Genomic DNA, 22,001 nt, shown 5'->3' on the forward strand with positions numbered 1-22,001 from the left:
CTTCCTGCTGTTAATAACTTACCCATATGAAAACATACTGCACACCATCTATGGGTCTCATGCACTTATAGAGTATGCGCACTGGAGACTTCAGCTAGCCGAGACAGCTAACTTCCAGTTTAGCCCTCTAGCTAACTTGTATGGGGATGAAACAATTCAACCATGCAGCTCATCTAGACTTTTGAAATGTGATTGGTTTGAATGGATCAAACACTGAAATGAGTCCACTATTTCAGGTATCCACTATTTTATAGCTGGCCCTTTCCCATGATTGTGTGTGGTGGGGGAAAATCATTTTGGGCTCTTCCAGACCCAGATGTTCCACAGTTTGGATACTATGTCGATTTTGGCTTTCAAGCCTAGCTGTTCCTGGGGGCTTGCCAAAACCTAGTAAGAAAAACTTTAGTACCATGACGAACACCATAAACCAATATGCACAATAGACAAGCACAACAAATGGGTAAAGAACTAGAAATTTGCTCAAAGCTCATGTGTGATAATCCCCATACTGATAAATAACCAAACTCTTCAGTCCAGACTTACCAAAGACCAAATTGACAAACCCCCGCTCCATCATCACAGGAGATAGCAAAACAAAAGTGGGCCAAATTATCACAGAGGCTCATTTTCTTACCAAAATGGTTTTTATTTGATCCTGGACAAGCTAGTTGATTGTAACCCAGCTCAAGACTACACATGCAAGGGGAGGCCACACATGAGTTTTAACTAAAAATAGGTTTATTTTACAAGACCAAAAGGGAAATGAAACCAAACACAACCAAAACAAGCCACAGGAAAGCAAGCAAATGGCTGACTGCCATCAGCTGATATAAAAGCCAGTCAGTCCATGTGAGCTGAATCTCTCTGACAACCAAACTCTACCTACCAGGCTCATGCAGGGAGAGTCTGGCATAGAGAGGGTCGTCACACCATCTAGTTGCTAGCTTTTTCTGCGTTTTTTGGTACTTGGCAGTTGGCGTGCAGTAGGTTTATCAGATTTTGTTTTCTGAATACAGCTGTGCTGTGCTGTTGGACAGAATAACGCAAGCAGAGACACTAAACCTAAACATTAAAGATGCTTGCCAGAAAACCAAAACAGTGAGCTGAAAAGTTCCACAGAGGTGAGGCGAACTGCTTACTCCCAGTTTGTCACTTTATTAAAAGGCATTTTACATTATGCATTGTCATTTCATCCATTGTTGATTTTAAAAAAGTGATTAGAGCAACTTTAAAAATGATTCCACTATAACACAGTTATATGAATAATTTTTCTGCGCTATCCTCTTTTTCTGCCTCTACTTGCTCTGTTTGGTCTTTTCGCATTTGTCATCAACTTCTGGTCCCCCATTTCTCACCTGTCCAATAAGTACCACTGCAGTGTTTCCTACTCCACCTTACTTAGCCCCCAAATGTATGGTGGACTATTCATACATATACCCTCTGCTTGTCTTTGTTTCCATATGTTCCCAGTCTTGCTCTGGTGGCACATTGCCTGTTTTTTTGTTTGTTAGTTGGTTTTGTTTTTACATTTGATTTGTCTGGCTTAACTTCTAACTTTTTTCATGTCGCTAAACTGTAAGTCTGCCTTTTAACATACACATTTTTTTTCTCCCACTCCTGTCTCTGTTATCTGTTTTTGTGTCCAACATCCTTTTACAGTTTTCCAAACTGTTGCGCAAGTGTTAGTCCAAAGTGCTGGTGTCCATCCACTGAGTTCATTCTGATTCTATAGCTATATGTCAACATGATGCCACATAAACACAGACCCTTTTAAATAGGCTATGCACTCACTGACCACTTCATTAGGTACACCTGCGCAATATAATTAAATCCATTACATCAGCTCTGCCATAAATTCTACTTTAAAGAAGTTTATACATTTTCAGTTTTTGTTGACATTATCAGAAAGGTGATAATTAACCTCAATGTTATGAAACATTAACATCCATCCCATTATGTTATGTCATTTATGTTAGTTAATAGGGTAGACAAAATATTAGAAACACCATTCAATATACTGTACTCCAGTACACCCGCACCATTCACTATGACCTCAATAATGAACACTGAGGTGAATTATCACCTTTCCGATAATGTCAACAAAAACTGAACATGCATAAGATTCTTTAAAATGTAATTTAGGCAGAGCTATTGTATTAGATTGAATTAGATCACACAGGTGTACCTAATGAAGTTGCCAGTGAGGGTATATGTTCAGTTGGCAATTAAGGGAATGGCCTCCTCACCACCAATACAAAGGGTTTTCAGATTGATCCTTTCCAGATACAGGTGGCAACTTTTATATTTCCACCTGCTGTTCAAACTGTGACTTCAGACACCAATGTGTTTAAGTGTATAACTTTAAACAATTTGCACATGAAACATACTTAGGCAAACATTCTTTAAACACTGTAATCTGCTTTGTTGCGTTATACACATACAGATAGACACAGTAGAGTCCCAAGCAGAGTGGTGCAACATTAGTACATTTAGTCAGTTTGTCATCCACCAGATTAGCAACCATTGACAAAAACAATTTCACAATAAATGAGGATAGAAGTCAGCAAAACAGGAATTTTGTCTGTTTCAGCAGTGATAGAAATTTGAAGTAAAGGTTATATGTCCTTTCACAACATGGCACAGCATTTAGCACATCATGGCTAATAGGGAATGCATCTATGTGTGTGTCCTTCATGTGTAAACATAAAGGAATTAGTCAACCACCCACCCATGATAATTTAATTGGGGAGACATAAAGAGAAAATGCTTAGTGTTGATGTGTGGGAGAAACACCGTAGAAAACAGACTGCAGGACGAAGTAAGAGTTGGCCAAAATCTATCAAACTGTTCATTTTATAACATGTAAAACACAGAGGGCAGTCTGGTGTGCAGAGGTTGGGAGCTTTGCCACTCGGTTATCCCTGAGCAATAATTTCTTATCTCCTAGACCCTCTGTCAGATAAGCCTTAGATAATAATCTGTATGGTGTGATCCTACAGCCCATATGGCTCTACTGCAACCAGGCTTTCTTTCTACAGCAGCCATGATTAATTAAACTGGTTTGGCAGTATGAAAGGTATGTTTTAATGATGGCAGTTACTACATATTTTAAGAATGACTGCTGGCTATGGTGGTGTATATATTTTATTATCCCTAAAATTAGGGCTCTAAGCATTTGGCCATATCTGCTTTGTGGTAGGTTGCAATATCTCCTCTGTGACACACACACACACACAGATCCAGACGTAAAGGCTAGGCACGCAGGGTTGTTTCAAGTTGCATTAAGTGCTGCCTCTCAGGTCCCCTCACTTAACACAGCCCTCATTAACATCTGCTGATTGACACACACACACACACACACACACACACACACACACACACACACACAGACACACACGCACACACTATACAGGTGTCATTTCTCCCTGGTCCGACTCTCTCAAAACAATTAGTCTACTGATGCAAAAGCTGCTACATATTCATCCTCTACTTTACAAAGAATTCCTGCTACTGCATTTTGAAACAGTATTGTCAGTCATAGTGTATCAAGCATGACATGAAAAGGAAACACAAATTCACACGCTGTCCATTAGTGTTAAGTTATCCCCTTTTTTCTGTCTCTTTGGCCTCTTGGAGACTCATCAGATTCTTCTTGGAGACTTAAACAATGGTGGAATATTGTTTAAAGAGTCAGGATTGGTCATACAAGGTGAAATCCATGTGGAGTGATGTTTGGCAGCATGCTGGCATCCACGCAGAAAGAACATGGAAGAGAAGAGGAGGCGATGTAACACAGGGAGTGGTGCAGCTCTTATCCCCATGACTTCACATACCAGTAACTTCATTTATGACTCAGAATCCTGGGATTGGGGGGAAAAAGGAGCATGTAGAATTAAATATTTATCAAATTATCTATACATTTGCACTATATTATCTGCAATGCATACAATCATTATTTATGTACATTAGTATTGGAGACCATGAAGCTTCAACACAGGAAGCTCAAGAGCATCTCCAGATGGAATGTGTCTGCAATATCCTGCTGGTTCATAGGTAATCAGATCTCTTCTAACCGAGTTATCCAATCAACCTCAAGAAGAGAGGCAGAAAAGGATGTGACTGGAGGAAAATCAAATAATTAAATAAAGTGATAAATGAAAATAACCTCCTTTGATGTTTGACAATTGGATCATCAAATAGTCTCAGTGATTTAGTATTTACTCAAAAGCACAAATATAGTGTAGTTCTAATTTTAAAAAGGCATATATAGTAGTGTATATATAATATACCATGTATTGGACCCTACTGTGCTCTGCAATACAGTACTGTATTAGTTTTTTCATCACTTAAGCATTAGGATAAACTTGTCCATTGGTTGATGTAAGAACTATGACTATCTAAATTCTAGAAATTCAAAGATTAGTGGAAGACCTAGTATACATTTTGATATCTATGAAACAGATTGATGGGAGGAGACAAAGCCACTGGATCTTGAGGAGTTGGACTCATGTTTGTAAACCGACTTCTTTCCTCCTTACCAAAAACAAACAAATTTAAAAAAAAGCGGATGTGCATGAAGTACCAGTAAGTGATAAACCAAATATTTTAGAGGCTGCTTGCAGAAAGTAGAGCTGCTGATCCAGCAAAGTGGAAAGATGTTGCAGTGTTTGGTCAGCCAGTCATGGGGATCAGGAAGTTGCAACTGACAGCAAATCTTGTTCCTGTATGATTTATACCACACACGCAGCAATGTATTACTGTGTCTTCGAAAATTAGAACATAATGTGTATATAGTGTACATTCTCTTACTTTCACTGAGGGTTTGGAACTGAGCCCGAGGAATGCAAACACAGTGTTGTTCTCCTTTGACTGGAAAAAGTCTTCATAGTCCTGAGGGAATATTAAAAAAAAGGGATGTTGAGTGTTATGTAATCTCAACAAGTTTGAAAGATGGTTTTAAACATCCCTGCCAAATAGTTCGTGCACTACTGCTTTTTATGTAATTCAATGGCCATGTCACTGGAAAGAAATTGTGGATTACCTTGGCCAGTGAGAGTGATGGCAGGCTGAGCAGATAATCTGCCCCATCTATGAAACTGGATTACGCCAGGATTACAGAGTACTGTGCAATCTCAGTGGAGGACATAAACTGGCAAACTCTAACTGATCAAACTCATTTACCAGCATAAGTAGTTCAACCTTACCAACCAATTTACAGTACAAATGATCTAATTTTTGGCATAACCAGCTTGAGCAAAAACATCTCCACACACTTTCACCAAGAAAAAAAAATCAACAAACAAAAAATTGCTCCAATAATATTGTCTCCAAGTGTGCAGTGCGCCCAAATATAAAAGCATTATAAGATGATATCCATCATACCCCACAGTAGTGATCCTCATTGAAGATTTGTGGTGGCAGTGGATTGCCTTTCTCCGGCTGTTTGTCCCGGGGGATGTTACGGTACATCCAGAGCCGCTGCTCCTCTAGCATGGTGATATCTACTTCCTGGAAGCATATCTGATTGGCCTCCAGGAAACCCACGACTGCCTGCTGATGCTTTTTTATCTGCAGATATCGAAAAAGAATAAAAAATGAGGGAGGATTAATTTAGGAGAGGTGGAAATTAGTTAAGTGGGGCGGAGAATTGGTGGTGAGGAAGATAAAGGTGTATATTTAAAAGAATGCTTTGCTTTATCAATAACGAGGAGAGAAACTCAACAGTCAAGCACAAACTCCATTGAGAGGATCATTTGACAGGCGGATATAGTTGAAGACAGTAGTAGTAGTAGGCTAGTTTTTGGTAGCCTGGCTAGCTTACCTAGTTGTACTTTAACATCAGATAAAGAGCAAGTAAAGAAGAAGTGAAGAAGAACAAAACATAACTGTTACTGGAAAATGACTAAACTATAACAAAAAGAGAAACACAGTAAACCTGTCATTTCTTTACTCTTTCCTCTGTTTAGTTTGAATTGTGTTTGGAACACTACAGAAACATTTACAAATGTTAAAATGATGAGAAACAAACTAACCACTTGGAGCAGCCGACCCACTCCAAAATATGACATAATCATGATGAATATATATGCAAACAAGGCGTCAAATTTATCAGACTCTGAAAGCCACATAACATTTTCCAGCATTTACTTTCCAGTTTCTGTATCATAAATCTAAAAACAATATTTTTCCTCAAATTCTTTGATCTGTTGCCCAGCAAAAGTTCATCAACTCAAATCAGAATGTGTGCAGAAAGATATCAGATAATAAAGAGGACACAGCTCAATGCCAATGTAAAAAAAATACATAACAAACTTAATTTTTAATAATAAATTCCTATTAATATGTGTTTGTAACATGTTTAATTAAAAACGTATAAATCAACATCGACTAACCTATAGCTAGTGTGGTCAGTAATATGGTTAGGGTTATAAGTATAAGCTTGCACAGTGTTTAGTCAGTAGTAAACGAGCTGGACTGCTAGCTTGGTTACACCTGTCGATCACGTGATCTCTCCTTACAGATCCATCAAGAGTCTCCCCAATATCAAGCTAAAGCAAACAAATGTACATGTTTCACACAGATATGATCTCACGTTGCCCTTCTGTGTGTATATGTGTACATAAAGTGCAGGCAGGCACTATTGTATGTGTGTATAGCATCCCCCTTGTTTCTGTATACTGCTCTTGGCCAAGCTATTGTATGTTTAATACACTCCTGTAATGACAAGCGGTAAGCAGACACCCATCGAACCAGAGCAGGTTTTCTCTATCCGACACGCGCACGCACGCACGCACGCACGCACGCACGCACGCACGCACGCACGCACGCACGCACGCACGCACGCACGCACGCACACACACACACACACACACACACACACACACACACACACACACACACACACACACACACACACACACACACACACACACACACACACACACACACACAGGGAGCGTACTGCATGTATTGACTGCACAGCGACTCAGTAGGTAATGGGGACATTAAGAAGGATTATTGATTAGTGCAGGAGCTTAGGTTTGAAATCAGAAAGCTGACACCCTTTTCTTTTAGTATGCCTTGAACTTACACTAATACAGATTCAAGAGAGGCTTCAGGCTGCAATTAGGAATCATTATCAATGAATGAATCAGTGACTATGGTTCTTATACACTTCTGAAACATAATGGATTAGCATGATTCATGTTGTTACTTGTACCAATAACTCCCCCTTCCAGGGCAAAGAATGCAGGAGCACATTTGTTCAAACATGCTGTTCAGTGATTCTTAATTAAAGAACACTTTTTATTGCAATGAACTTTCCCAGCTGTGGTTTGGGATGGATGTAACAGCTCCCCCTGGTATTGCCCTATGTGAGCTCTGGGACACTCTGTTTGTTTGTGTGTGAGTGAGATTGCATGACAGTGTTTGTGTATTATGTGGAGAAACGCAGACAGAAAAGACAGGAAACTCCCATGGTAGGTCATAAACAAACAGAAATAGACACAGTCTCAATGTATTGAGCCTGTAACTGTTCTAGCTAGCTTAGATGACTCTGAGCTGTAACTAATGATATTTTCATTTAATTCATCATCTATAAAGTGTAAAAAAAAACTTTCTTATGTTGTCCAACCACCATGTATAACACTAAAATATATCCAATTTACCATCATATGACAAAGAAGAGTTGCAAATCCTCACATTTCAAAGACTGGAAGCAGCAAATGTCTAACAATTAATTGATTATCAAAATAGTTAAACTATGCTTTGCGAAGTGGTAGGAATGTCGTTGTTGCTAAAATGAGTTCTGACTAAGCTAATTTGTATGATTAGCTGAAAAAAATATTTATTGTACGCAAATTTCAACAGTTTTGTCATGTGTCCGTATGACTTTATATAATTTTCAGTCACATCAAGTTGTTTAGAGCACTGGGATCAGCGTCAGCATTCTGTAATCATGCCCTCAAGGTTTCTATTTGCAACAAATTCAATTTAGCTTATTCAGTCATTTTGCTTTGCCTGAAATTGTATCATCCATCGTGAAAACTAATGCATTCCTTCTATTCCTGTTGTTATCGAGGTGCGTGCCAGAGCATCCACCATCATTTATTACAAAGTGTGAATAAATATGAACAGGGGATTTTTATTTATGTATTATCCTGCCCCTTAGACAGAAGATGAAAAATCAAACATAAAATGAATGAAAATTGAATGATGTGGTTAGCTGTGTGCCCATTATTTTTGGGATGCTGGGCTCAACAATGGAGCTATTGTTTTACCTTAAACAGTAGACAGTGAGGGATTGTTCTGCACAGTCAGTTATATACAGTCAGTTATAGACACACACCCAAACAAGTGCAAATAATCAGTTGTATCGTCTCTGTGTTATCTGCACCCTTGAAGCCCACAAAAAAGTAAATGAATTGCAAAGATACTGACTGCCTTTAAAGAGAAAAATGCCAGTTTTTTCTGGTCAAAGGTTAAAACACTGTATAAAATCACTTGTCAGTTTGTGTTTTGAATCTACACGTCACATTTCTATCATACACCAGTCAAAATTTTGGACGCACTTTCTCATTCAAGTGAATGGGAATGTGTTTCCAAACTTTTGACTGGTACTGTAGTATAAATGACCCGGTGTTCCTCTGAGCTGAAAAGCAGGCAGCCTGGATCTAAATAATGAAACAGGTGCCCCCAGTGAGCCTGAGTGAGACTCTGAGTGAGACTCTGTGTGTGTGTGTGTGTGTGTGTGTCAGGGGATGGATGTGTCCAGATTTTATATGCATGTCTGTTTATGTGTGAGACTTATACACAAATGAAACCACTAGGACTCCTAAACAAACTCCTATTGCAGAACATGAGCACACGCTTTGTTTGAGAGCACTTTCTGAAATGTAGGGATTAACTGGAGGTTAAGGCACAACTAATCCTTCACTCACGAACAGAGAGAGGGAAAGGGAGGACCTATGATACTATAAAAGAATAACATAAAATAAATTACAGCTATCCTGAATAACTAAACACAAATTTTCAAAAAAACATCACATCTAAAATTCAAGGATTGGAGCTACTTTAGAATGCAAATCATGAAATGTTGTGATTTGGTTAAGAAACAGATATGAGTGATGTCAGGCCTTTCTCACCTCTTCAAAAACAGGTGATGGATTATTTGAAAGCAGCATATATTACCTATAAAATGTATGGACTGAGCATGCCTCACTAGAAGGCCTTCTCTTGAGAGTAAAATTGTTATTGATCAAATGAGGTGAAGATTAATTTAACTATATTCATAATAATTATCAGAAAATTTGAAATGATCAAATGTAAAATGACTGAGACTGATCTTGCTAACCATCCAATGAGGAGTTGGGGTGGGGGGGGGGATAACCTAATTTGCATTTAATTCATTCTGTGCTGATGATTTCCGCCCCACTAATCTTCTGCCGTTAAGCTGTGAACTGCTCTTTTTATGGAGGAGTAAAGTGTTTTTGATTTTTTTTTAAAAGTCTTTTACTTCCTGGCTTTTCTGCTCACGTATCCCTGCTTGTACTGCACCTGTGTGTTTTCCAAAACAACATTCCTTCCAGTTTCATCACCTTACTCCATTTCTCACACTACTATAACCTCTCACACTTTTTTACCTCCTTAAATACACACATCCATTTCACTTTAAATCAGCCAAGGGATCCAGTCTCACCCTTTTTCTCCATCCAATCACTTGTAACTTAATTTAATAAGCATTCAGAGTGAATTACATTCACATGAACTCCACACTCACACTCACATAACTGACCCAAATGTTAAACCTATTCGAGCGTGTTGGACTGTGCTTTGTGAGTGTGTGTGTGTTTGTGTATGAGTGAATGTATGTGTCATAGAGTTAAAAATAACTCCTTTTGTAAACGCTTCAGAGATGGAGCACGATTAAGTAAATATATTACTCATTTGTCCCATTACCTAAAGCTTAAAGCATTCATGCTGGGGTGTTGTTTGATGATTTTATGCTCATATTCAGTTATCAGCTGGGCTTTCTCTTTGCCATGTGCCTGTTGTTTGCCAGGAGGCACAACAAGACTCTTTTTGAATGTCCCTTCTAATAAAGTGTAGCAACATAAAACAGAGAGTCCTCCCTAGAATGAATAAGGGAAGGGGTGAAAAAGTGAAGTCCAATATATTACAACTGCTGTAAATACTGTTTTTTAATTTGTTTTTATTACAATGTTCGCTTATGTTTAGGCTGTATCAAGCAGATATGCCTTGATTTAGTTGTAATTTTTGAGGTCATAACTAATATGAATATGGATGTTATTTTGTGCACTCATGCACAGCCTGGGGGAGTGTAAATTGACCACTCATGGCTTATTTGCACAACAAGCAAGCACTTTGTTCTAGTGGGGAAATATTTGCAATTCATTCAGGCTCTCCACTTTAAAAAGAACAGGTGAGGTTGCAGCCCAGAATTAATGCAAAATCATTAGATATTAGCTGCTAGGTAACCTTTTTTTGTGAAATGCATTAAAAAACATGCATTGCCCAGTCCACAGAACATAAAAGAAATCAGGCAATTAGATTTGTGCATTTTAGTTATTAAGTAGACTACTTACAAGTCTGCATGACGCTCATTACTTTCATTGCTTCTAATGCCCTACTCGACTGTTAGGGTTAAGGCTTTCCACGTGTTTTTGTTAAGTGCCTGCACTCATTACAGCCCATGAAACTGTCATCAAGCTCAAAAACACATTTGAAAAACACTCACCGCGATAGAGCCTGTTGAGGAGGCGATGTAAACCTTGATGACCATTTTAATCCCAAATTAACGTCAGACAGTCGTCAAAATAAACTGCTGGCTGGTGTGCAGCTCCGTTTACTGTCCACAAATAGGCCTAGCTCTACTCTTTAAGTACACGCTGCTGTTTTGATAGGAGGAAGACGCGCATCTCTCGTGCTGTTTAAACTAAGACATGATAATAAAGCAGCGTGCGCTCCAGCTGACTGCGCCGCTCAGTCTCTATCCTCACCATAGAAACCTCCATCTGTAATCCTCACTGCACACACAACACTTCCGCTAATCGTTTTCACAATAATAAAAATAAAAAACACAAGTCATCAAGTCAAGATTGTCTCCTCATTTTTAACCAGTCGCAATTCAATATTATTTTATATATAATTAAAGGGCATTTTCACACGAGACACGTCCACGTGAGTCAAATCAAGCATACCTTTCAGCATTAGGCCTACGGTCTTTTTAGTGCCAAAGTCTCTCTTTTTGTTACTGTACTTCCGCTGCAACTCAACAGATGACACACAAAGAGGGAATTTGATGCTAAAAAGATTGTGAGTTCGGCAGATATCCACTTGATATGACTAACTCAGACTGCTGAAGCCTCATATAAACTTTTGAAGGGGATCTTTTAACCACCAGCATGAACAAGAGGAATGATTACAGTGAAGAAAACCTCTTTCTCTGTTCATATGGACTCTAGGAAAATTGTGTATCATTTGCTGCTGTTAAGATCCCAAACACATAAGTAGTGTCAAACCATACCTGTTTATTTTGAAAAGAACTGCTTACTTCTGCTTTGTTTCTGGTTATGTATAAGGTAACTTGATGCAGGTAACTTCCAGGTTTCAGCTATACTCAGTAGGGAGAATGAAAAGTTGTTCTCCTCAAGTTTGTGGACGCATTTGGGTCAGCGAGGTTGTTTTCTGACCTGTTTGTTTGTTTGTCACTTGGCAGCATGTCTCAGATTTCATTAAAATAATGTTTTATGAACTACTGCACTTGCATGAAATCTGTTGGAGTATACAGTCATTATCACTGCATGTACTTTGATGGATCCAGAAGTAGATTTAACTGCAGATTTAAAAATGCTTAACGTCTCCTGAATAAAATTTGAGGATTATGCAGCCTTGGTTTGCACTCTCATGTGCTCTATAATGATGAAATAAAATGCAAAGAATTAATTTAAAAAAGGAAACAATTTCAGAAATAAACATCACTGTCTTCTTTTCTGATTTCTTTTATCTAATGTTATTTCAAGTTAAAGTTTAAGCTTTAATATTTGTCTTATTTGCATTTAGAGTAATACAAGATTTAATTTGAGAATTGATGCTCCACATTTTACTTACTGTGTGCCCTGTATTCTAATTCTTATTATGAAAGCCTTCTTTGTTGGTCTCTCCCATCTTTAAAAGGTTGACGGAGCCATGCAGGAATTCTAATGTACTTACTCTGTACCTGTGCAAAAGGAAAATAAAGTCACTTGAACTTAAAATAATACATGCTGTGGCCAAGATCATTTCAGCTACAGGGGCTCAGATAAGAGAAAATTGCAGTTACAGATTGCTGAGACCTTCTAATGGACGTTTTCCCCCCTCAAAATGTTCATGCTGGCATTCAGGCCTGAACCAGTTTTTCCTTTAATCTGTCGCCTGTCTGTATTACAGTTTAATTATTTATTTATTTATTAGTATGTGCACATCACTAGTAAGAAACCATATCAGCATTTGATTTGCAAATTGTTTGACTTTGGTACATATCAAATGGCAAGATAGCACATATATAATTCATGACATAAGCCTCAAGCACAAAAACAAAGTGCTTGGACAGCTGAGTGTGGCCTATTCCATATTATTAGTGCTGGTAAACATAAGGCTATTTATATCACAAGCAGTGTTTTTTGTCCCTGTTAAAGCTTTTTTATGGAGGTTTTACAAGCTGAGGACTGAGGACAGAGGAAGTTGTATTGCTGTACAGACTGTAAATCCTATTGAGGATTAATCTGTGATATGTAATATTGGGATTTAAAAATAAATCTGACCATGAATCTGACTTGACCACAGCGCCCCCATGGTGGTAAAGTGGTATTGCAGGGAAGGGCTGCGGTTGCCATGGTACAGCGTCCGCGGTGGAGCTGGAGCAAACCTCCCCTCGTGTTGCTATCTTTGCCGTGGATAATGACAGGACAGCGCAGTTTAAAACGACGACCATGAAATTTAGTCTCCAAAAACAGACGGGAGGAAAACTATCCCTTCTTTTATCTAAACAGCAGCAGTTTTAGCTAAAGTTCATGCTAGCTGGCTAGTAGTTGGAGCTAACATTAGGCTATCGGTTCAAAAACGAAGAAGACTTAAATTTGCTGCGACGTTTAACGTGAACCAAACAACAACGGCGAGGTTTTAAAAACGGACGGGATTGGTGACAGCAGACAAGCAGCGATAACGGTAAAATAAATCTCACCTGTTGATAGGTTTATTTGCCATCCTAGCATGATAAACTACCGTCAGCTACTGTCTACAGACCCTCACCAGCTAGGTAATGTCACTACGCTCAAATGCTTCCTGTCACATTTTTCTCTTATTCACGTCTATTTGATGGTAATGTTTGTAAGCAGAAGGCCCACTGAGGAGTGTGTTTAGCTTCGGGTACTTTGTTGCTGTAGCTCGGCAGCCAGCCTAACAACAATGCACCTGTCAAGAGCAGACGGCCTATTTTAATCCTCTCTGGCACAGAGCAGGCTAAAATAGCTACTACCTTAGTCCAGATTAAGCCCTTTGATAACAAGCACTTCGTTTGTATGTTTGTTTTCACTAGAGAGTTTGTGACCCGGCTGCATAGATTGTCTCAGATAATAACATCACCAGGACAGTCCGATATGAGTATATAATGAGGCAGAAGATGAGTTTAAGGAGGATGAAGACAGAGATGATGGGGATATGATGTATATGGTGAGTGTTAAAATCCTCTGACATTTACACTACCGCACACCCAAACACCTTGAATCATAAATATAAAATTTAACAATCATGTCTTTCTTGTTAAACTTCCATTAATTATCTTTATTGTTGTTTCCCCTCTTAATTTACTTTATGTGTTAGTGGAGACATGAGAGCAGTTTTAACTTGTCATGTAATAAACTAGGTGTCACTCAACAAAGCCTTAAAAAAAGGGTTGGAATCACCTGTAAGACCTTCTTGCCCTGTTTAACCTACAGCAATGCTCATTTCCATTCATGCTGATGGTACTGTGTACCAGTGTTGCCATAGATATGCGCCTATCAAGTGGGTCTTATCAGGGATGATGAAAGGGCCAGATGACTGCATGACCTTTGCATCTGCTTATTCTGTTTGCTCCTTAATATTAGTTTTGAGTTAGATCTTATTCAATAAGCTGCTTAAGATTGTTTGATCTCTTACATACAAGAAACTGAGCAACTGGACTGAGCAATTATGAAGCATACTATATAATTGTATAAAAATGTGTGGTACAAATATATGGAAATACTTAACATAAGATTTGTCTAATGTAGAAATAAAATAATATCAATTGAAAAAACTTTTTTTTATAATGTCTTGTTGTTTTTCAGACATGTTTGTACAACTGCATCATCTCGCAGTCAGGAATAATAATCTGCCTGTTTAATAAGTCACCAGAGCAGACGGGGGCAGCCTAGTATTATTTATGTAGCAGCAGTGGTGTGGAATAGTGATATCATACATCTTTCCACCTCATGGAAAATTCCACCTCATGTGTGTTGTTGCTAAGTGACCAAGACACACAATACAGAAAACCTGAGAGAAGCCAGTCAGCCTAGCATCTTATTCCTGTTTTGGGTGAATTTTAGGATGTTTTATCTCATTTGCTCTGTACAAATGTTGAGGTCAGTTTACCAGGTGACTTTTAATGCAAGCTTGTTTAATCAGGTAAAGTACAAGCAGAATAAGTAGGCCTTTGCTGATGATAAATTGTGACTCAAAACAAAAAAATGTAAGTCTGAGTGTGCTCTTCTTTCCCAATCTTTTTAGCATAGCATTTCTTCTGGAAGTGAAAAAAATGGAATCCGAAAACATAATTGACCCGTATGACGACAATCGGGATCTCAGTCGGCAGTCCTTCAGGAGTGCAAAGAAAACTTCTCGAGCATCATCCGCCCAAAAACAGAAACACAACAAGAATTTCCGGGAAAAGATCCAGGATGAGGATGAGAAGGAGGGGAGTGTCAAGAGTAGATCGAAGACTAGAATTTGGCATTCAGATCCTGATCGGGACCACATATCAGATGGAGAGGGACGGAGAAGTGGTGAGTCATTTTACTCAGAAGACTATGAGAATGAGTCTCCCTCCGAGCGCTCAATTTCACAGTACTCCCAGTCCCGGACTCCATCCCCTACTCCACAAAGAGGGATGCGTGCAAAGAGGATTTCGGGCAGTCCCCTCTGCAAGACAGGTATGTAAAGCAAAGAGAGGACGATTGTTGATCTGATCAGATCAAGTATGGATAGATGAATGAACAAAGCCTAGAGCACAGAGAGTTACACACAGTACCAGTCAAAAGTTTGGACACATCTACCCATACCTATATTTTAAATTTGCTTTACTGTCCAGGCGATGGCAGTGTTAGGCAGATTTTATCAACTTGTGGTTTCTGTGGAACATGGATAAGACATTTTATGAGCATTTTTCACCCTGTGCTTTGACTATAAATCATAAAAACAACCAATTCTTTCTCACTGAAGTCCAATGTGGATGTTCTGAAGCCTTTTACCGACATGCTGATGATGTCGTTTTGACTCTAATTTGATGTTGATTGGTATTTATTCACTTTTATTCATTTTTATGTGTTTCAGTAATAGCCTATAAACATGTTTATTATCGTGATCTTTTAATTAATTCTATATTATATACGTTTCTCTGCCTCGCAGGTGGTGTGGGGCGGCGGGGTGTGTCTCGGCCACAGCGCCCAGGTGGTCAACCCCAGCAGTATCGTAGGGGAGCGCATTCACAAAGCAAGGAGTCCACACCTCCTAAAGAGCTGGACCTGGTAACCAAACGGATGCTTTCAGCTCGCCTGCTAAAGATCAATGAATTGCGTAATGCTCTTGCAGAGCTGCAGCTGCGTACCAATGAGCTGCGGAAGGAAAATCGAATTCTCAGACAGGTATGTTTGTTCGGGTTTGAATATATGAGGTTTGGAAAGGTAGAGTCTTGACATAGAGCTACAGCCCAAACAATATCCAATTTTTGTACCCAATAATTCATAAACGCACACGGGGAAATAATTGTAATCTTTTACCTTAAAATTAAATATGTTATGTTTTCTGCTGCAGCTTCAGGTGCGTCAAGAGAAAGCCCTGCAGCACTATGATGACACAGAAAGTGAGATTTCCCAACTGATAGCCCGCCACTCCAACGAAATGCATGTGCTGCGGGAAAGGTTGAAGCGCACTCAGGAACGTGAACGGGCAGCCGAGCGGCAGCTTAGGTATAGCGAGGAGCAGCTGCAGAGGAGTCAGGTGACCATCGTCCGGATGAAGAAGTTAATCAATCAGCGAGAGTTAGGAGCCAGAGATGAGCTGAGCCGCAGCCTAGAGGAAGAGAGGACACGGGCCCAAGAGGCAGAACGCAAAATTAAGGTATTACATAGTTCATTTATTTACTCATCACATACTGTATACAGTTTTATGATATAAATGATGAAACTTGAGTTACAGTTGAGATTGCAGGAGATTTATTTCAGCACAAAGTCAGTAAACTTGGAACAGTAAGAGGCACACAGTCACGGCCCTTTATGATAGTGGTTTGCAGATTTGACTCCATGGTAACAAAGCATGGGTGTCTTGTTTACAAATGTATATTATAACTAGATAAAGACTCACTTGCAGGCAATAATACATAGTGGTTATTCCATATGTATCTAATATGTATGGACATCCATAAAATAATTAGTAATTTATCTCTGCTCATTTCATCTATTCCAAGTCTCTTTTTTTCCAGTTGTTAGACCGCAGCTGTAAACTACATTTGTGCATGTGTATGTTTGAAGGAGCTGGAGCGTAGCATAGAGCTGAGCAACAGCAGTTACCAGAGGCAGCTGGCTGCAGAGAAGAAGAAAACTATCAGTGCCCAGGAGGAGATAAGAGCTCTGCAGGAGGAGCTGGAGCGACTGACCAATAAACTCAAGGTGCATACACACAAAAATATACTCCAAAATATCAACTGGAACAGACTTGTCTTTATGATTGCGCATAGAAAGCAGATCACTTTAATTTTATTTCTTTTATTTTTTCAATCAGGAGAAGGAGAGAGAACTAGATGCCAAGAATATTTATGCTAACCGAATGGGGAAACCCTTAACAAGAAAAGATACTGACAGCAAGCGGAAAAGTGAGGATAAAAACCTGTCGCTCTTTTGAATGCATACTGGTCAAAATTACTGGCCATGACACTGATTGTAGCTGAATCAACTCTGTGTTTGTCTCACACAAAGTCCCCAGCAGGAACAGCAGCAAGGCAGTACAAACTGAAGACAGGACGTGTAGTCTGGATTTCCCCACGCCTCCCCCTGCCATCACTGATGCCAATGAGTACAGTGAGCAGGCACCTGACGAATACCTTTCACTCAAGGTAAAGTGCTACACTTCACCTTTTTGCTACACTACACCTTTTTGCCCAACGTTGAATTGTCATCATACAGGTTGGTACTCAATCTGTCCACTGTTACTAGTGTCATTCGCTTATTTTCCATTTTTCTCTCAATCAATTTCTTTAGGAGCTTGACAGAGGGGACAGGAAAGCAGAGGCAGACGACAGACATCAAAACTGCGAACAGCAGAAGATGAGAGAAAAAGAAAGAGACAGGGAGAAGGGTTTGGTGAAAGAGAGGGAGCAGGAGGAGAAGGGCAAGCTGCAACTCAACCAACAGATGAATGTGCTTGAAGAGAAGGCAAAGAGACTAAGAGATGGTAATACAGGTAATAAGTACATACACATATTTATATTCTAAAAAAAACGGCTTTAATAAAGGCTAACACATTTTTTCATAGGCTGGGGGAAAGAAAAGGAGGAAGAAGAGAAAAGGAGGACAAGTTCCCTGTTAAAGAGGGAGGAAGAGAACAACAAGAAGCGTAGCTATGTCCAAGAAGAGGTGGAGAAGTGGAACCAGGAGGCTCAGACCAATCAGAATACAACAGGGGAAGCACATCGCAGAAAAGAGCAGCTGCTGGCCAAGATGCATGAAATAGACTGTCAAAACCAGGGAGCCCAGGACCCCATGTTTGCTGAGTCTAGTCCCTCTGACTCCAACAAGGGAACCGGTGATTATTTTTCTCCTCGTCCGCCTGAGCAGAGGAACCAGAACTCTTCCATTTTTAACCTCACAGAATCAGAGGAGTCAGCAAGTTTGCACAATGAAAGCAGGGAAGCTGGAAGGAAAAGATCGGGCATAGAGGGGAGGAGAGCAGTGCGGTCCCAAATATCCAATGACGACTTGGCTTTTGGAAGCTACGCTCCTTCTTTTGGACATTCATCCTCTCAGTGTTCTCCTGGCTTCCCTCCACCTCCGCCTAAAGAGGACAGGGACTCTGCATTAGAGGCAATAGGGATTTTTAGTCTCAGAGCAGCGGAGACCGAGAAAGAAAAAGAGGTAGAAAGAGGAGCAGGGAAGGACCGGAAGTCAAACCTCATGCAGCAGCTGTTTGGTACCCTGGCGACACCTGATGGCAACAGCGTAAGCTCCACCAATAAAATGGAGGTCCTCAGTAGTCCCCCGACCACCAATGGTGTACGTCCAAGAAGGGAAGGAATGCTCAGCTTCAACTCAGGGTCTTCCAGTCCTCCAACATCTTCACTGAACACTCTACACATTGCAGACAGCAGACCCGCCATCCGTGCCATCCCCTCATTCGATGATGACATAGAGGAGCTCACTTTGTAGAATTCATTTTGGTTGGCAATTGAATTCAGGTTTAAATTCAAGTCTTAACACTATTGATTTGTGTTACGTTATAAAAATGTCAACATTACAAGAACTAAACAGAAGGTAAACAAAACCTCTTTCTACAGATGTACAGTTCCAATCAAAAATTTAGACAGACTAAAACATTTGACTGGTACTCTATCTAAACTACCCTAATAAATTATAATATATTAACCCGTGTCACTATACTGCAACAGTTCTTAAATGCTTCACTATGTAGAGAATTTGTAATTGACGGTAGATTTCAAACATTCATATGTGTTTACACGTGGATGATGGTTGACAGTGTTGCTGAAACATATTTGACTTTTTTAGTGCTTGTTGCATTAAGTGTTGTGAAGACAGTGGCTTGTATTTTTTAACACTTGTTGAATTTGAGAAAGTTTCATCTGCTTACATTACAGTTTTCTTGGCAGAATATGACTGGTAGTTATCTGACCAATAGAAAGTCAGCAGAGGGCAGCACTCAAGACCCTCCTCCCTACCAACTGTTGTCCAATGCACACAAACAACACAAACCAAAAGGGGAGCAATACAGTCACACTGAAACTGTGGAATGCCACCATATATATTAGCACTTCAGGTTTGAGCTCTGCTATATTTTTTGTTGATAACAGTTTTGGGTTGCTGTTATTCTTTGTTTATTTGCAATCATACATGTCTTTGTGCATCTTTATTTGAACAGAATGAAGTCTAGGCACAGCAATCTTTGACTTTTTGAGTCCGTGCCATAAGAATGTAGCACTGAATGTGATGACAATCCCAATATGTGTAGACTGCTTACTGAAAGACTGACAAAATGCATTATTTACATACAACTTTCTGAAAATGGCATTATTACGTTGATACACATCAACTAAGTTGTCTTGAACAGAAATGAAAAGGTGGAATTCACAGCTGATTTTGATACTGATTGATTTTCCCAGCTACAGTAAAATGTCATCAGCCCCATTAGAAACATCCGATACTAAAATGATATAAAATAATTAATATGATGTTCAACTCATTGAAAACTTGCATAGTCTTATGTTAATAGTGTGTAGAAATTATGATATTGGGGGCTGGTAGGAATTCTGACCCCCTGAAACAGTAAATATCTGTACTCGGCATGTTCTAGGGTCCTTGTTGGGCGCCTGGAAGAGTTTCTGGACTGGTATTTCTCATGTGATGGCAGTAGCCTACTACACTTTTGGTAACAATCAACACTAAACCTTTTCAGTAAAGCAAAATCAACTCTGGCTGCATCCTGTTGAACTGTCTTGCAGCGAACAAACAAAATGCTCTATTTTTATCTCTATTTATTTATATTATTACAGACTTGCATAGATTCACACACCAACTATTAATATGGCACAAGGGAAATACCACACTCCATCAATAAGCTGTAAACAAAAAAATTATATATTGTTGAAGATATCTCCATTTTGACATTTTTGTATTTATTCTTGCATAATTTAATATAGTAATTGAAATGATTCAATGTGTAACCAATGAAAAAATTGTGGTTAATCAGTATTTCAGGTTTTTCACATTTTGTACTTATTGCTCAATGAAGTTTGTTGTTGAATGAAAATAAATAATAGTGAGAGTGAAACAGTTGTCTGGTGACTGGTCATTGGGCTGTGGCGCACTTTCGGTCATTTTCATGCGGCGGGAAGTCCGATGAGGCATTCCTGGGATGTCTCCAAGCAACCAGAACCTGACGCAACCTCCCGCCCCTCCTCCGGTAGCTCCCTGCACAAAAACAAGTGGACCGAGGAGCAAAGGAGGGATAACAACAGAGGTGGCCGTCACTGATGTGTACGCTTGGATTCAGCGTGGATGACAACAAGTTGGACTTCAGCACGGAGATTCCGATAAAGTGAGAGAGTCATCAGGCAGTGAGTATCATTGCAAATGTCTCACCTTGCTGCGGGGTGTCTGAGAGGCTCGAGGAGCATGAAATGAGTGGCTGCTCACGTGCAGAAATGTGTATTTTTGCTTTATTTTTTAATGTTTTGCTTTTTATATATCCGTTTATTTTTGCTTGACGGTTTTGTAGGACCGTTATACTTCAGCCCCAAATGTTGCATTAATCTTTGGACTCATGGATACGGAAATAATACAAAAATGATTATATTGTCTGAGGAAACCAACAAGAATCTCCTGCAGTACTCGTGTTTAAATGAGTAGCAGTAGTAGTAGTAGTAGTCTTTTGTAGGCTGGGGTAGAAATAAAGTAAGGTTTAAGAATGAATTAAAATTAAATTAAAATCCAGGAAAGAAAACATGCTAAAGTTGCATAGGCTATATGTTATTTCAGCAATATGTTTTATTCGTTCATTTTTACCGTAAAATAGTTTAGCCCAAGAAAAAGTGTTCAAAATCTTACAGTAGGAACTGTGATTTGACTAAAAACATGAATATCATAAAAATAGTAGATTTAGTAGCCTCTTAATGTGAAAAAATAATTTCCCCTACCTTTTTTTTTATTATGTGCATCTAGGCAAGTTCACCTGTTGATACCGATGTCCAATATGTCTTCATTGTGATTGGTTTAAGCTGTAAAGGTGGCCCACTTTGAACTAGAAACTGTTTTATTAAGTTTCTGTTGTCATAATAAAGGAATCCAATATACCAGGGTATTTGGGTGTTTACCTTCATGAATAGCCTTTGTGTTAAAGTCAGTTCTGTGGGTCAACCTATGAACCTGTTGATGACTTTATATGGATATTGCTCATATATTCTTAACAACATCTACTGTATATGAGCACATAACAAAGGAACTTTCCAGTTTGAAATTCAGCACCTTTGAATGGTTTATATTGTGGATTGGAAAGATAAACTCTAAACCCAAATAAGTTCCTATGAGGTTGTGTTTGTAATGTAGAGATGCAGGCATGTTCCAGATAAAAGAGCCAGACTTCCTAAACTCTTTGGCCAGACCAAATTTTGGCAACACCACAAAATGAATTTTACTGGTGTGGCAACACTGCAACTTTATGCTGCTAATCAGTTAAAGTCCCTGAAACCAGAGGAATGTACAGCATGGGTTATACTTGGATGGCAGTTGAGAGATTTGAATAATGGGTATTATGGTCTTTTTCCCTTCACATGCATCAGTGTTGTTATTTGCCCCAGGACACATTTGATATGCAGTATGTAAATTGTGACTTCGCTCATTCAAAGATGTTCTGCTGCTGTATTAAAAATGTCTGGGTTCATTAAAGTGCCTCTTAAATCATCAAGCAGCCAACAAGAAGATAAT

At 39.2% G+C, this 22,001-nt stretch overlaps 2 protein-coding genes across 3 annotated transcripts; one reads left to right on the plus strand and one right to left on the minus strand.

The window, feature by feature from the left end:
• Positions 1–699: 699 nt before the first annotated feature.
• On the minus strand, positions 700–10,992 carry sh3bgrl2 (SH3 domain binding glutamate-rich protein like 2). 2 transcript variants are annotated; one of them, XM_062436699.1, is made up of 4 exons: positions 10,757–10,992; positions 5,383–5,568; positions 4,810–4,890; positions 700–3,860 (listed from the first exon to the last, which is right to left on the minus strand). In XM_062436699.1, exons 1-4 carry the CDS (start codon positions 10,799–10,801, stop codon positions 3,846–3,848), a joined length of 327 nt encoding a protein of 108 aa, XP_062292683.1. In that variant the 5' UTR covers positions 10,802–10,992; the 3' UTR covers positions 700–3,845. The 2 variants fall into 2 exon arrangements, with proteins under 2 accessions (XP_062292683.1, XP_062292682.1); XM_062436698.1 differs by lacking the exon at positions 700–3,860 and adding an exon at positions 4,289–4,721.
• Positions 10,993–13,670: 2,678 nt separating this feature from the next.
• Positions 13,671–18,838, plus strand: lca5 (lebercilin LCA5). Its single transcript, XM_062437310.1, has 9 exons — positions 13,671–13,728; positions 14,806–15,227; positions 15,703–15,938; positions 16,108–16,413; positions 16,824–16,961; positions 17,074–17,164; positions 17,268–17,404; positions 17,550–17,742; positions 17,824–18,838. Exons 2-9 carry the CDS (start codon positions 14,834–14,836, stop codon positions 18,711–18,713), a joined length of 2,385 nt encoding a protein of 794 aa, XP_062293294.1. The 5' UTR covers positions 13,671–13,728; positions 14,806–14,833; the 3' UTR covers positions 18,714–18,838.
• Positions 18,839–22,001: the final 3,163 nt, after the last annotated feature.

This window comes from Scomber scombrus, chromosome 17 (assembly GCF_963691925.1).
Source record: "Scomber scombrus chromosome 17, fScoSco1.1, whole genome shotgun sequence".
NCBI lineage: Eukaryota > Metazoa > Chordata > Actinopteri > Scombriformes > Scombridae > Scomber > Scomber scombrus.

What these genes read in the sequence shown, in the direction of transcription:
- sh3bgrl2 (XM_062436698.1), bottom strand. Translation starts at nt 10,801, where the DNA reads ATGGTCATCAAGGTTTACATCGCCTCCTCAACAGGCTCTATCGCG. An exon ending in ATGAGGATCACTACTGTGGG is followed by an intron (nt 4,891 to 5,382) that starts GTATGATGGATA and finishes ATATTCCCTCAG; the next exon opens with GACTATGAAGACTTTTTCCA. An exon ending in GTTCCAAACCCTCAGTGAAA is followed by an intron (nt 4,722 to 4,809) that starts GTAAGAGAATGT and finishes TAAATCATACAG; the next exon opens with GAACAAGATTTGCTGTCAGT.
- lca5 (XM_062437310.1), top strand. Translation starts at nt 14,834, where the DNA reads ATGGAATCCGAAAACATAATTGACCCGTATGACGACAATCGGGATCTC. An exon ending in CAGTCCCCTCTGCAAGACAG is followed by an intron (nt 15,228 to 15,702) that starts GTATGTAAAGCA and finishes TCTGCCTCGCAG; the next exon opens with GTGGTGTGGGGCGGCGGGGT. An exon ending in TACTGACAGCAAGCGGAAAA is followed by an intron (nt 17,165 to 17,267) that starts GTGAGGATAAAA and finishes TCTCACACAAAG; the next exon opens with TCCCCAGCAGGAACAGCAGC.